The 16726-nt window shown below is 33.8% G+C and overlaps 3 protein-coding genes across 3 annotated transcripts; 2 read left to right on the top strand and 1 right to left on the bottom strand.

Moving 5' to 3' along the window:
- Nucleotides 1-1846: 1846 nt before the first annotated feature.
- Nucleotides 1847-5668, top strand: LOC100798012 (rho GTPase-activating protein 5). The gene is made up of 5 exons (XM_006594867.4): nucleotides 1847-2321; nucleotides 2548-2668; nucleotides 2861-2980; nucleotides 4342-4572; nucleotides 4885-5668. Exons 1-5 carry the CDS (start codon nucleotides 1987-1989, stop codon nucleotides 5323-5325), a joined length of 1248 nt encoding a protein of 415 aa, XP_006594930.1. The 5' UTR covers nucleotides 1847-1986; the 3' UTR covers nucleotides 5326-5668.
- A 1987-nt stretch (nucleotides 5669-7655) lies between these two features.
- Nucleotides 7656-8873, top strand: LOC102660459 (protein FANTASTIC FOUR 3). Its single transcript, XM_006594866.4, has one exon. It carries the CDS (start codon nucleotides 7849-7851, stop codon nucleotides 8545-8547), a length of 699 nt encoding a protein of 232 aa, XP_006594929.1. The 5' UTR covers nucleotides 7656-7848; the 3' UTR covers nucleotides 8548-8873.
- Nucleotides 8874-12364: 3491 nt separating this feature from the next.
- Nucleotides 12365-16118, bottom strand: LOC100785492 (N-carbamoylputrescine amidase). The gene is made up of 9 exons (XM_003543379.5): nucleotides 15826-16118; nucleotides 15492-15540; nucleotides 14523-14614; nucleotides 14232-14383; nucleotides 14110-14156; nucleotides 13960-13993; nucleotides 13558-13724; nucleotides 13124-13220; nucleotides 12365-12844 (listed from the first exon to the last, which is right to left on the bottom strand). Exons 1-9 carry the CDS (start codon nucleotides 15909-15911, stop codon nucleotides 12669-12671), a joined length of 900 nt encoding a protein of 299 aa, XP_003543427.1. The 5' UTR covers nucleotides 15912-16118; the 3' UTR covers nucleotides 12365-12668.
- Between the last annotated feature and the right edge of the window lie 608 nt (nucleotides 16119-16726).

Genomic DNA, 16726 nt, shown 5'->3' with positions numbered 1-16726 from the left:
AGTACTGGGCCACGGTGCCACTTTGCGTGAGCTTGCACAAAGCCCCCGAGGGGTCCTCGAACTGGGACGGAGCAAATCGAGTGCGCAAGGCGTCTAAAAACGCAGGCCACGACGGAAACTGATTAGTGGTGTTCATCCACTGAAACCAGGCAAGAGCCCGGCCCTCCATATAGAATGACGCTACGGTAAGCTTATCCCCCTCTGGTGTATGATGATAATCAAAAAATTGATTAATTTTGTAGATCCAGCCAAGAGGTTCTGACCCATCAAATCTGGGTACCTCTAATTTTAAACGATGAATTGGTGTTGCAGGTTGAGGATGGGGTAATGGGGTTGGGGTTGGCTGAGGGGATGAAACTGTCGAAGAAACGCGTTGAAGAAGTTCATCGATTTTGATAGTCTTAGCATTGACTGATTCCCCCAAATAAAGTTGTTGCTTAGTTAATCGACTGAGGACATCCTCAAGTCTGTCATAGGAGGAGGAAGATTCGTCTGGGTTAGGCATAGTGGTAGCTCAACGAGAGCACCAAATTGATAAAGGTAGCTGCTGATAACCTGGACTTCGAGGGCCAGGAACCTCCTAAGCAAGAGTATAAGGAAGGAAGGGCAGGGTAATGATGAGAGGAGAGTAAAATTGTATTATTGAATTCGCTAGTTATTTACATACGTATATATATAATGTCTACTGCTAAATGGATTTATCCAAATCTTCTAGGAATCTTCTAGGAATATATGCATAACAGAATTGGTTATGGATGCATCCTTGCAGGGAACATTCGAATCTAGCAAATCCTTCATTGTGCCAGCTTGGCTCCTCTCTGTTTGGACTGCGATATCAAGCATAGTCTCTGAGATATGCAGGCCTGGTAATCTTCCTCTTTGTTTTCACTAATTGCACACCTCCCTTGTTGATTGATTCCCCAAACTGCCCTTCTGCTGTGGTCTCTGTTGTGACACTTCTATCAGGGTTGGACTTACAATCACCATTTTTTTTATGATAGAAATCGAAAGGATTTATAACATTCGCATACTTTATTCATCTTAAGTAAATTAGATCTCTTTGATTCACAATTACCATTTAAGTCTTCTTCTCCGCCAAAAACACAATTGACTGATTGAGAGGTTGTGCATGATTGCAAGGTGTTCAAAGTATTCAAACAACATTTTATGGAAAAAAAAATCATTTTTAATATTTATTATCTAAACAAAAATCATGTTACATCAAAATTAATTATATAAAATCATGTTGATCTAAAATTAATTTTATCAACATACATCTAGACACACATGATATCGTCCATTCACAAAAAAACATGATATCGCCTAAAATTCTTATTTTTTAGGTAGCCAATGAAACTATCATATTAATGTTTTAATGCATAAGAAAAATATTAGCAAGTATTTTTAAAACATTGAATGGAAAACTAAAATTATTTTTTTTTATTGAAATGTTATTAATTAAACGATCTTTTTATAGTTCTTGATATAATTTATAGTGATTTTTTATTTATTATTTTCTTAATCAATATAACAGGACGTATAAAAGCTATGGCGTAGAGGTAAGGGTATTTTTTAATTTAATGAACGCAATTTTTTTTATAAGAATCAAAATAAAAAAAAAATACAAACTTTACACGAGATAAAAACATATCTAAGAGTGTAAAAAAAGAAATCTCATTATTATTATGATATTCTTTTACAAGTTTTCACCATTTTCAAGTCTTCATTTGATTTCTCAGCAATTTAATTTTTTGTTGTCTATGTTCTACTCTTCCTGTCTCTCTCTCTTTGTTGAACGCTCCACAACACGCAACATAACATAATTTAAAGACAGAGTTAATGATTCTCACGTCCCACACCCTACAAACACTAGTGCAGTTTCCTTGAATCCAACTCCAACTCACAAGCCCTTGGCATTTTCTGAAACAAAATCTTTGTTGCTTTCGTTTTTTATATTCCAAGTAAAGGCTTCTTTCATTGCCAGCCATGACCGAGGTCCTCCACTCCTCATCCCCACCCCATTTTGTTGCTTCTTCATCACCGCCAACAAAGACAAGGACAACAACCACTACAACAACAACCTCTTCATTCTCTTCTCACAATAATGCCTTTCTCCTCCGACCTCTCTTGGCTCTTCTTCTGACCCTTCTCAGGAAATCCTTCCAGCTTTCTCGCAGAAACATCTGCTCCATTATTATGAACATTGGTTCCCCAACTAACGTGCGCCATGTTGCGCATGTCACCTTTGATAGGTTCAACGGTTTCTTGGGCTTGCCTGTTGAGTTTGAACCTGAAGTCCCAAGAAGGCCTCCTAGTGCTAGGTCTGTGTCCATGCATCTATATTGAAGACACTTCTTCATCATTCAATTAAAGTCACATTTCTAAATGCATGTTGGTTTTTATTAGTTTTCATATTTTAGAGGAAAATTATGCATTATTTTTAATGTACATTATAATTTTGATTACGAGTCAGAATAGTATGATTTTGATTTAAAGATTGTGTTTTGTTTTATTTATTTATGCTTTTCTTTGATTTTTCACATGTAGTGCATCTGTTTTTGGAGTTTCAACAGAATCCATGCAGTTATCACATGACTCAAGAGGGAACAGTGTGCCAACAATTCTGCTGTTGATGCAAAAGCATTTGTATGTTCAAGGAGGTTTGCAGGTTGATCAACTACATTTGTCTGTAAATTTCTCATGATGTTGGTGGTTATTTATTGGATGCAATTTGTGTGAAACCAACAAAAATGTTAGTCCTGGTTTATAATGCACTGTTCTATGGGGACTTATTTGTTCATTTTACAAATAATTGCATTAATGGTCATTCTAGGTTAAAAAGTTGAATTTACACATGCAGGTAGAGGGGATTTTCAGAATTAACGCGGACAATGGTCAAGAGGAACATGCTAGGGATCAATTGAATTTGGGAGTGGTCCCAGAAGGCATCGATGTACATTGTCTGGCAGGGCTAATTAAGGTATAACACTGCAAGATAATTACTTGCTTCGGGTTCTTCTGTTGGTTTACTTGTTTATAGATGTTTGTTAGGTGACTTGAACCGAATCATCATATTGACAAAAAAAAAGGCTCTTCTATGATATGATGATTACTTTTGCTTGCAGAAATGATTATTTTCATTACCATTTTCAAAAAGACAAAAAAACCAATAAATATTTTTTCTTTATTATAGATCTAACATAATATCATTTGAGCATAGCATTGGTTCAACATGTAATTGATTGGAGGAAGGAACTTATCAATTTCGAACAGTTACTTGTCTAAGTAACAACTTAGACAAACAAACATCATTTCCAAATTCCAAAGTGTATTTGACTGAATAGAACCACATCTAGATCGTTTTAATGTATCAGATGAATAGTATAATTGTCTACCGATACAGTATTTGGATTATAGAATAAATGGTGAGCTGGGACATTCTGCAAGTATGAAGGAAGGATGTATTGTCACTCCTATTCTTTTATTGCATCTTATCCCTAACTTTTTTCTCATTTCCCTAAAATGTCCTTTGTTAAATAGTTAAGTTAAACAAATGATCTATTGCCAATCCTATACTTATCAAAATTTATAATTAACATTTGCTTTATTTTTTAAAAATACTACCTAATAACCGGATTAGTTTTTCCTTTTCAATTCAATTTTCGTTAGGACTAACAAACAAAACTAAACACTACAATACTAGTGTTTTCAATCTGTAAACTTTATGGTCTTGTTGGAAAGTGGAAACTGAAAACAGATGTCTTAAGACCCTGTTGTACTTTATTTGTCAAGAATTTTTAATATCATCATGCATGTGAATCTTTTTAAGATTGTTTGCAAAACAATTTTATCTTTTCTTTTTTCCGTTGCTTCTAGACAAGCTCAATGAGAACCTACATTTTTCTATCTGCTTTCTGTTCTTCCTAAATCATATGCTGACCAATTGCATCAATATCATCATCTGTTTCTGTCTTAACCTTCCAACATTTACTGCTAGCCACTAACAACCTGTCAATTCATGTCTTTAGGACAAATATAACAAGTTTCCGACATCTTTGTTTAAATTGCTGCTTCATGAAACTATAGTACTACTTAGTTGGAATATGTCACTTTTATTGGTGTAGTTTTGTCCTAGCAAGTAAACATAAGAATCCATTCCAGAAACATGAAAATGTACATAGCAAACTATCTTTCTTATGAAGGAATATAAGGTAAATGCTACAAACATTGCTTTAATTTGTAGCTGCTGCTTACAATCTATTCTTTGTGCTTTTGCCTTGGTGTAAAGGGAATGCATAATGTTATATTCCATACTATTTTGATATTCTTGTATTTTTCAAGGCTTGGTTTAGGGAACTTCCTACAGGCATTCTGGATTCATTATCTCCGGAGCAAGTAATGCAATGCCAGACTGAGGATGAATGTGCTGAACTAGTGAGACATCTACCTCATACTGAAGCTTCACTCTTGGACTGGGCCATCAATCTGATGGCTGATGTTGTCCAACATGAAAATGTAAATAAGATGAATGCGCATAACGTTGCCATGGTTTTTGCACCAAACATGACTCAGGTGTGCTTCCATTTTTTTTCATTCTCAAGTGATTGCAAGGAAGAAAAGATGTGCCACACAAGTGCTATATATTTTCATTTTCTACTTTACTAAATTGCATATGGGAATCTTTTGAAATCCAATTGAAGTTTTCTTTTCTCAGGAAATCTTTTCTGCACTACTTGTCTTGACAATATTTTCACCTTTAGTGAAGTCTTTACTATGCTATGTTTTCCCAAGAGTAAATAAAGATGCCAATGTGATAGTTGTTCTATCTGATATTAGGTTTGACCGTTTTGAGTCAACGAAAGTATTTGGCCTTTCTGATTGCAGATGGCAGACCCTATATCTGCATTGATGTATGCAGTTCAAGTAATGAACTTCTTGAAGACACTTATATTAAGGACAGTACGGGAAAGAAAGGATTCTGTGGTAGAATCTTATCCTAGATTTTATTTGCAACCTTCTGTTGATAATGAAAACCATTCACTTTTGGAGTCCTTCCAGCAAGATACTCCAGCAGAAAATAAAGAGGCTCAAGAAAACTTTGTTTTAGAGAAAACTGCCTTAGATCGTTCCCCTGAATCACTCCAAAACAACTCCACTAGAGCAGAGCCTGGCAGTTTGACAAACTCTTCTGAGAATCTTGTTTCCAATGAGGATTTGTATTGTGAGTTTCCACCCGTAGGAAACATGGGGAAGAGTAAAACTGGCCAATCAAGTAAGTCAAATGCTAGAAAAGAGTCCAAAAAGACAAGAGGCAGCAACCTGTGATTCATCAAATAGGGCCGGTTGAGAAAAAAAAATAAAAAAATTGGGAGTTTAAGCCACATAGATTCAAGACATGAACAGATCAAAGCGTGGATGTGAAGAACAGAAGGAGCACTGAAATGTAAATTGATTATTTGACATTGTGGCATTGTAAGTTTATTTATGTCCCAAGTTGCAAATCGCTAGGGGAGGTTTGTGAAGTGGTCCTTTATGTTGTTTTTTTTCCCTTTGTTTGTTTAACTTATATGATTTCAAGAATAGTACTATGATCAGTTGACCACACTAACATTGTAATGAAATCTCATTCCCTGTGTGTTTACTTGTGTTCATAATTATTCCTTAATAATAAATTCATCTTCTGTTGCACTTTTGAAGGGTCTTTTGGATCCTTACTCTACAATTTTGGTTTCCTGCCAGCGTATGCATGGTCCAATAAGTTTTGACATAAACTTGCATTGCTCAGATGATAGCAATGAGACATGCTACGCGTTTAGGTAGAAGTGGAACCTTTTTCCCTTGGACCATAATAGTAGTGGCCATAGAACTTCAATACAAACTTTTATGGAAAAAAGAAGTATTGTATGATTGATTTGGGAGGCATCAGGTCCACAAAGGTAGACCAATGACAAGATGTTTTATGGAGGTGGGAAATCTCAAGAGAAATGAAAGCCACAACAAAACTATCAAACTTTAAAGAAAACGTTGCAAGCTATTTTTCCCACCAAAACGCATCTATGGGCTAATTGTATGTACATTTCTATAATATAATGGGACAAGGCAATGAAAGGGAGGGATAACGGAGAACCACAACCATTTTCCTAGAAAGGAGTCGGCAAGTTTAAAGGACTCAATCGAATATTCCACTCCCTCTTTCCACCAATGATAAATTATGATCACAAGTGGAAGTGGGAATTGTGGAACTTGAAGCTATGCATGCATAAGTTCTTGGTTTGTTGCAATTCTATTCTGTAGACTAGCTACTAGCCTTATCCTCCTAGTCCAGAAAAGCTGAATGGGACTGTAGTGTTTGATGACACTTAGTAATATTTGATAGGTAAGGATTCCAAATTTAGATTACTAGTCCATTGCTAATTTCCTATAAAACAAAATTTATGAGAGTACAAACTCCAAAATAGATTCATCTTAAGGATAATTTGTGCAAGATAATACCGTATAAACTAAGTTTTGGTGGGCATGTCCTCAAAAAGCATAACTACTTTAGTCTTTAACCAATGCAAATTAGACCTTTTTTTTTTATCAGCATATAAATTAGATAATGTGGTACCAAGGGTCACGAGACACTTGCATACAAGCATGCCACGTTGCCTGCAATGTTCAAACTAGCAGAGCCACTTGGACAGTTACAACAAGTGAAAACGGTTAATTGAACGTGTACTCACATTCAGATGTGTTAGAATTTTAGAAGATTTTAGAGAAGGATGTGGCTGTAAGTGTAGGAGTGCAAGTAGTCTCCACGTTCACATCATTGTACTCTGGACAGCACCATGGTAGGATCGAATCATTGCTCAAAATTTGCCCCTCAAACCAAAGAAAGTTGTTATGGTCCTGTCTCCCTTGTTTCCTTCCCCAAAAGGAACATCCAATTGGAGTGCCATCTGCACAGGCAAGCTCTTGGTTATACCATTTTTATGTATTCATCTTCACTGACAAATTAATGATTATACCCTTTTCTTTTATGTATTTAGGTAGAAGCCTAGAAAGTTGAAACATTTGTTGCCTGATGCAATCCGTGTATTATATTTACACCCAAGACTGGGTCAATGTTTTGGAAGAAGATACCAAGTCATCAAGTCATTTCCATGACCGTGTGTAAAGGTAACTTTCAGATTGGAAGCCCTTTTAGTAAGGGTGATCGAGAGTACCTAGACAACTTTAAGAATACATGGTATACTAAATAGGATCGGATTAACGTGATGCTTAAGAAATCAATTTACCCTAATTTTTTATAATTTTTTTATTTATTGTGGATAATGAATAATAATGAGTTTAGATAAATTTTATTACTAAATGTGGGAATTAGTTAACAACTTCAAATTTAGATCTTAAATATACCGATTGTCTCCCAAAAAAATACCTATAATATAAGAAAAAGATATACAACTTTCTTAAATATTCCGTGCAATTTTTTTTATCACTGATTACCTCATGTATAAAGTATAATTAAGTGACAATAAATATTAAGATAAATCTAACCTGCATATAGTTACCTAGGACTTTTATATGGCCAACAACAAATCCTGGCTAAGCTACGTAAGCATAAGCATCCGTTGGCCATTTATAAGCCACGCCAACAGAAAAAAACAAGATACTATAGATCAGAGCCTCCTACTGCATATATATAACAGCATCTTCCCCTTGATTTTTTTTCATCTCATGCTATTTTCGTGTCTCTTTGCTCTTTTCCCCTATCTCTCAACTACCAAAAGTTAGCACTAACAACAACCTATTCCTTTCTCTCCGTGTTTAGTTCTACACAAAGCACCAACACTGGCTAGCAAGAAGGGCATGGCAACATGTGGGAGCCTGCATCACATCTTCGACACCCTTTTGCCAGAAAAGCCAACCCTGCTTGAATCCCTCTCATGGAACCAAATAAAACCCCTAAAACCCACAGACCAAACCCACTCCTTCACTGAAATATTTGGAGAACTTCATTTCAAGGAGAGTCCTATATCTTCATCATTCACTCCCCACGTTTCTACTTCATCATCATCATCAACTGAGATAACAAACAACACCAACAGGCACAAGAGTAGTGACAGCTTCTCATCCTTGAGTTCTGAGAGCTTGCACCTTTGCACTGAGGGTCTTGGCTTTGAGAGCTCTGATGATGTTGAAGACTTCAAGGATGAAATGAGTGAGAGTTGTGGAGTGTATAAGGAGAAAGAGGGCGTCAAAAAGTATGCGACTTCAAGGGTAAGTGAGTACCCTCCTCCAATTTCATGCATAGGGAGGAGTGGGAAGCCTTGGGTTTGTTTCAGATCCTACAGAAGTGAAGGGAGGTTTGTTCTTGAAGAGATAAGGATTCCTACACACGAGTTCTTGCATGCTTGTAGAGAGGATGGAAGGCTGAAGCTGCATTTTGTTCATCCTGAGGAGGAACCTATAGAAGAAGAAGAAGAAGATGATGATCATGTTGGTGTAGAAACTATGGATGAGGAGGAGGAAGAAGAAAACATGGGAGAGGAAAATGATGATGTGTGAAAGATCATGAAGAAAATGAGATTGATGCTCAAGTGATGACTAGCCACTCACTTGATGAAAGTGCAGAGAATTTGAATGCTAAGGAAGATTTACAAAAATAAGAGAAGAAAAAAAAATAAAAACTAAGCACTGTTGTGCTTTTGTATCTTTTCTTTAATATGTTGGCTTTTGTCTCTTAACTTTTCAAGATTTTGTCTGATCGAAACAGGAGTTGACACCTCTGATCGAGTTTTCATTCACATCAACTGTGACTTAAACTTGATTCTCAGACTTGTATTGATAAGCATATTGTAAATCTTGCTATAAATTTTCGTTGCTGTTAGTGATCTTTTTCTGACCTTGTTAGAACTTAGAAGAAGTGTCTACTCATAATCTAAATATTTTGTAAAAAAAAAAAAAAGAGTTTTGTGGTGTGTTCCAAAATTAGTGGACTAACCAGAAAATTGCAATAATCTGTCAATGACAAAGGGACCTGTTTGAGTAAATCTCTCAAAATATTTTTAAGAAAATAAAATAAAATTAACTCTTCCTTATCCGACACCTCCAGCTTACATCCTTTCTAAACGAGTCAGGTCTATTTTATTATGTATGTTTCTTAGTTATGATGGGAAGTGGAAATTCGGGGACTTTCACGTGAGACCAACAAGAAGTAAGAGGGAGACAAGGTAGATGCATGCTATCTGAGTATCTTTAAGCTATAAAAAAGGGTACACTACTATTATTACACGTGGCACAGCTCTATGAATTGAACTTGCATGTTCATGTTCATTTGTTCGTACTGTTCCATCAATCAATTGAGCTGTAACATTTAATATTTGGTTCCAATTTTTCAACCCAGTAGTTTTCCGTCAAAGTTCATTTCATATACCAGTTTATGGTCTTACTAATCTCAATACACTAGAACTCCAATGATAACATTCTTTTTAAGACGAGTAAATCATATTCTGGAAATTAAGCTTTCATAGTACCATTACATTCTTTCATCCTAATCAAATATACGAGCACAAAGTCCTAAGCAAATATTTGATGATGGCCAGGGAGGGTTGAATCGAGGTTAGCAAATAGCAATGACACATTTTGAGTAATGCAACGCGTGAAGCACTTTTTCTTAACACAGAAAATACGAAGAGATGAAAACCAAGGGAAAGTAGGATAATCTAGGAATAAATCAGAACCCATAATCGTAGTAACAGAGATAAGATTCTGAAAGAGACACGACGCACAAAAAAGAAGAAAAGGGCACCAAGATAAGAGCATTTAATATGCGATCCAGGGCCATGGTATTTTAGACAAAAAAAATTGTGAATATAATGTAATGTTGGCAATGATTTAATGCACAAATTACATACATAATATCATTATGTGAGATTATCGCTTATACAAATATTGTAAATGTAATGACAAAGTATTCATTTTTTTTTACAACGTTTTAGTTTATATTTATTAAAATTTACAAAATGTAAAATGATATTCATATTATTTCATAAGTTTCAAAAAATTATAACGAATAATGAAAATATATATTAACAATACACTGTTAGCTCATTCCTCCTTTGCATATAGTCAAACCAAATTTGCTGTAACGACGAGGGACCAAGTCATGTATTATAAAAATAGAACAAAGGAAAGAATATTCACGGAACGTTTAAGATGTTTTTCTTCTGAGTAATGCTATTTTGACAACATTTTCTCACAATATATCTTAAAAAAAAAGAGATAAAAAAGGAAAAGAAAAGAAAAAAAGATGAAGTACGTAATATAATGAAGAGAAATAAAAAGAAAAATAAATTGTGAAAAAAGTATTCTAAAAAAAATTGAATGAAGCAAGTATCATCCTTTTCTTTTTGCACGAAAGGCAGGGGGGAGGGGGGGAATAGTACAAAGCTCCACCAAATATCTCTCAGGCCCCTTTTTATCCCTTTTTTGTGTGTAAATTTTGCATAAATCTCAAAGGATTGTCTATATTAACAATTATAGGAAATCAACATCATCTTAAAACATATAATTCTCATAAATAATAGATAAATAATACGTATCTTTTTTCATAATGAAGCTTCTTTTCAGTCTACTTTGATTCTAAGAGAGGTGAGGAAAACAAAATTTTAATTCCTTGACTATTCTTTATAGGAGTTAGATTCTGTCAAGAAAACGACCTTATTTCAAGTTAGTGAGTATTCACCTTTTTATAACCGGTATTCTCATCAAACACCATTGTTTCTACAAAAAAAATTTATTTAACCTAATTAGAATTTAATTCTTAATTATTAATTATTTATTTATTAGTCCCTATATAAGTTACACATGTCTGTCCCTCATGAGACATTAATTCTAACAATTTGATCCCATCATCAAGTATTTTATATAAAAGATATCTAGAGGGAGAAGAGCATATTTTTCTCATAATACTAGTAACATACTCTTGGACATATTTTATTTAATACACTCTTCATTAATTAAAACTACAAAATTATGAAAAAGATTCATCTAATGAGAGACCTATATTTCTAACCATAGTTCAGGAGTAAATTTGTAAAGTTATTCTTTATCTTAGTCATCTATTTTAATTAAATCCAATGGTTCAAAATAATTCATTGATGCTTTCTTGCTTTCCCTTGTTTTTTTACAGTCGTACATCATTTCCTCTCGAAGTTGATGAACCACCCGCACTACTGCAGCAATTGCGACTTCGAAGAGATGTTTTATGTGTTCATGGTCAAATGAGACATTACTTCTAATAATTTGATCCCATCATCAAGCATTTTATATAAAAGATATCTAGAGGGAGAAGAGCATATTTTTCTCATAATACTAGTAACATACTCTTGGACATATTTTATTTAATACACTCTTCATTAATTAAAACTACAAAATTATGAAAAAGATTCATTCAATGAGAGACCTATACACTTTTATAATTTCTAACAAATTTCAACTAATAAAAAAAAAAAAGTATTAGCGAGGGTGTATGTTTATGTTTTTCTCACATACCGCCCAATTAAGTGTTCTGGGCTGCTTGGAGGACTTGAAGAAATAACATGTTTTCCTCTTCTGAAAGCTATGTACATTCTGAGCAACAATTGTGGTTAGATATTTATGGTGAATATAATAGGCTTAATTACAAAAATAGTTCTCCTATTTTTTTCAATCTGACTATTTGAGTTCTCAACCCTGAAATTGAATGTTGACTGTTAATAGGTAACGTTGACTGTCACATATCATAATCCTATTGGACGTTAAAACAAGGGATTAAATTAGTGAATTAAATTACAAGGAGACCAATTAAGTAAATTGAGATAAATATGGAGACTATTTTTACAATTAAGCAAATATAATATAATACAAGTTTTACTGTTTTTATACATTTAAAAAATAGATGGGAACATGACATTGGATTAAAATTTATTACATTTTTGTTTATATTAAAAAAGATTAAACCTGTTTGAGATCCTAAATTAACTAGTAATATAGCTAAAATAATATATCTACCTGATAGGTAATTCTCATCTCATGAACTGTTAGTATTAAGTTAGACCATTAATAAGTAAGTAATATGACTAAAATAGTGTACATAAGTGAGAGATAATTCCTACCTGGTGAGCTAACTTTTGAAGTTAAGTTGAATCTTACCAAAATTCTAAGAAAACAAAAAAAAATGCAAAACATTTAATTTTGTTCTGTCTGTAAACCAAATACTACCTAAGTCTACAACAGCTATATCTTAATGTGTCACAATAGCTCAGCCAAATATGCTTTAAAAAAATTACAGGAATGATCTATATAAACACAGAACAAATCACTTCCCGAAGCAAACAGCAAATTTAGAACACTACAGAAAACTTCGGTGTCGAAATAGCATAAAATGAAATACAATGTTCATACATGGTGTCAAATGATTCAGATGAATTGTTTATGAATAAGAGCACTACAAAACATCAAGTTACTTAGCTGATTGATCATTAATTCCACATATTTATTAAATTGCATGGAATAAGCAGATGATATTCTTGCGTTGTACCTTGTTCTTGCCTTCTTGGTGAGTGATAAACGCTCTGGAAGTTTGTAAAGGCTTAAACCATTCCAGGTATAATTCTATAACAGTTACAAGGTAAGATGTTTATCTATCATTGGACGGGATTGTTGCCATCTAATGTTAAAAGCACCTTATATAGATCAGGACGCCTATCACGGAATACACCCCAGCAATGCCTCATGGATTTGATATTGTCCAAATCAAATTGAGCAATAAGAACAGCTTCCTCTTTATCATCAGCAATTGAAACAATTTCTCCAGTAGGTCCTACATGTTGATAGAAAAGACAAAAATAGAAACAGAGAAGTTATGCCAGCAACTAAATATTCCCTAGTGTTAGAAGAATGAAGAAAAAATTCAATTCAATTAAGAAAAAGATGAGGAGGAGGAGGGAGGGGGGAATGCTACACAGCAAGAAAAAAATTGGTCAAGGTTGAGATGAATGTGGAAAACGTATATCATCTTTTAAATGAAGGGTTTTCCCACACTGGTCAAACGAGTAAGGTGTGCTTCTGTGCTGAAAAGAAAACAATTCACAAAAGTTACCTGCTATGAAGGAGTTTCCATAAAATGTTATCTCACTTTTTCCATGCTCAGTCTCAATAATCTCCTTTCCTATCCTATTTGAAGCCACAAGTGGTACCTGCATTTTCCAAAATTATTTGATCAAATATGTTGGAAAGTTTAAACATTAATGTTTACACAAGTGGTTAAACCCTTGATATTTATAAAAAGAAAAAAAAAGATGATCAAACAGTAAATTTCCTTTTCTCTAATACAAACTTTAGCATAGTAAATCTTGGAATTTTTTAGCCAACAACTAATGCTGAAGGAGTTCAAGATTAAGAAATAGAAACAACTGTGAGCATGGCATATATACACACATATAAGAAAGAGATAGCAAGATATGCACCTTATAGATACACATTATAAATGATAATATGTGGATGGGTAACTATTAGCTTGTGTACAAAACATACCAAATTGGCCCCAGCATGTCCTTGCATTACTCGTTTCCAATGGTCACGAGAGTCAATGCTTCCATCATGAGGTTCAGACCCAATAGCGGTAGGATAAAATAGAATCTCAGCACCTTGAAGCACCATTGCTCGGGCTGCCTCAGGAAACCACTGATCCCAGCAAATAGCTGACATGAAAATTAATTAAAATAGTTAAAAAAAATTGTTCAGTTTCCTATCTGGAAGAAAAATGAAAAATGCAGCTTCCAAAATGTGTTTGGTTGCTTGAGCAAAGCGAAAATCAAAATCGGGAAAATATTTTTTGATAGATTCAACATTTTTCTTTTCTACAACCACACTAAATGAAGTTTTGAGTGCAGGCAAAAAGAACAGAATGCAGTTATAGTAATTATAAGTTCTTACCAACTCCAACTTTTGCAAATTTAGTCTGGAAAACCTGTTCAGCAAAAGCCTCAATGTTACACTATGCTCTCCAATCATTAAAAAAAAAACCCATAAAAGCAAGGTTATTCAAAGCAGTGAATATCAATGAAGGCTATCTTAAGCACCCACCTTAAATCCAGTGTCACCTGGATTAAAATAGAACTTTTCCTCGTAACCTGTAGGGGAGATTGTTTGATGAGTTGGGATGTAGATATACTAAATGACATATAAATGGCCTGAATATTGTATACCTGGTCCATCCGGAATATGAGACTTTCTATAAATCCCAAGATCAGTTCCATCAGCATCAATTATGGCTGTTGAATTATAATGTGCATTGTTTGCCTCCTCGAAGAAGCTAACTGGTATAACTACACCTAACTCTTTTGCAAGTTTCTGCATTCTGCATCATGAACATTCAAAAAAGAATAATATGGTTCCACTGTCCCTTACAGCAGCATAATATGGTTCCAGTCCATTGAGTGGCATGCAAGCAGTGACTAAGAAGCAGATTACAGAAGCTACTTTTTCAATTATTTTACCTGAGGATTGTGGGATGGTCCTTATGTGGCTTAGCTCTTTGAATGAACTCCTCTCTCTGTGCCTGACAGAAGTAATAACCTTCAAAGAGTTCCTGAAATTAGTCAAATGTCATTAATATGATCCAAACACGCAAGCAATCAGGGTTTTCCATCTGAATTAACGAGTCCAGTAAAATTACTATCTCTACAATGATAGGCTAAGGAATCTATTTTTATTTTTCTATATGAACATCAAAAGTCATAAAAATCCCATTTTTCAGTCAGTAGTTTTAAAGATAAATAAAATTCCAGCAAAAATATTCTGTCAGTGTCAGCAATTACAGTCAAGAACCATCAGCATAATTAAGAAATCAATGCTAGATTGCCAGATATTTAGTGTAAGCAAGCAGTGCTTATTTGATTAATAAATAATGCAGAAGTAGAACTGTAATTTAGTCAAATGTATTCCAAATTCCATTTTACAGAAGCATATTGCAGAAGAGCAATTCTGCTTCCTGTCTAACAGATTCTCTCATAGTCTTGTAATATAGTATTGTATTATTCATGGTAAAAAAAATAGTTATATAAAAGAAATATCATCACAAAAATGGTTTTATGCAATCTACTTAGTAAATTAAAAATCAAGGGAAGTAGTCTTAAAGTAAATTGGTAACCTAACCAGATTTATGCTTCTAACCCACAACCTCAATATTTGCATTGCTATATTGGAGGTTGCACCTCCTCATTTTCCTTAAAACACGATTGCTTTTAGTTAAAAGTTTTGATCAAATAATCATATGGTTTTGAATCCCATTGAATGAAAAATACACATAGAATCCATTATGCACATATCCTACTTGACGTTAACCTTATCAAGCAATAGAAGAAGTCAACAAAAGATTGTATGGAATAAGATATTCTATAATTGATATGTAACACAAGTGGGAAGCATTGGCAGGGAAGGGCGTCCAAGGTTTTAAATATGCACACCTGAATAAGAATGATGTTCGCACCCTGTTTATGTGCAGCTCTAACTAGCCTGCACAAGAGCCAAAAAGCATCACATAACATGCATAGAATGATATAATTTTTTCATTTCTGCCACTGATTAGTCTACAAATTATCTTATATACTTAAACAATAATTAGGGAAGAAAAACTGAAGATCAAAAAATGAAATCTTTTAACCTGGGCAGCTCATAAAATAGTGACCCTCGTCACAGAGTTCAGGATTGAGAGCATGGAATTGGGGTTGCAAGGGCGAACAACCCGATATGAATTGAAATTGAAAGTGGGAAAATAAGGAAAAGAGGTGAAATTGTTACCTCTCGGCGGTGGCGACATTTGTTGAGACATCATCGGTGCAAGCAAACTGCAGAGCGGACACCACCACGGTTCTACCCTTCTCCATCTACAGCAACAACAACGCAATAAAGCTCAGGTTTTTGTGAATGTATGTGAGACTATTATTCCCTTGTCAGAGACCACTGCACACAACAGAGTTATATTCCGCCAACTTTTTAGACTACATACAACTGTGATTCGGTGAATAAGATTCGAGGCTTTTTTTCTTAAATTAAATGGTTCTTGCGTCAAATTTTGACTCCATCAACAAAATGATGCACGTGAAACTGTAAGCATGCTTATAGATTGGTTTTGTTTTACTATTATTATTATTATTATATAATATGTTTTTATTACTTGACTTTTTTTTCTAAATGACCAAACCGATGACAATCTTATTTTTTAGGAAATCTTATTCCAATATTATATTTTTATCAAAATTTAATTGTTATACAACTAATTTTATCTCTTCATCCTTTTTTATCCTCTTTTTAGATAATAATAATAATAATTTTAAATATGTTTTTCATATTTGTAATTATTTATTTTTTAGTTTATTATTTATATATATATATATATATATATATATATATTCAAATTTTTGCTTCTAATATTTAGTGTTATTTATTAAGTGATGATATGACGAATTAAAAGAATATCATATATCATGATGTGTCAAACTAACACCATGTTATGTCATTATTTAATCTATTTAGATGAGTAAAAATAAAGATTTAGAAATGTCAAATAAAAAAATAATAAACTAATAAAAAAATATTTAAGTCAAACTATTTATCAAATAAATGGAAAAAGTATATAGTTTTTGCACTGAAAAAAGAGTAGTTAGTAGTCAATGACTCACATGACACAATGTAAGAAGAA

The sequence above is a fragment of the Glycine max genome, chromosome 13, assembly GCF_000004515.6.
Source record: "Glycine max cultivar Williams 82 chromosome 13, Glycine_max_v4.0, whole genome shotgun sequence".
Taxonomy (NCBI): Eukaryota; Viridiplantae; Streptophyta; class Magnoliopsida; order Fabales; family Fabaceae; genus Glycine; species Glycine max.
Note: the sequence above shows the minus strand (reverse complement) of the source record. Positions and strands in the feature narration are given on the sequence as shown.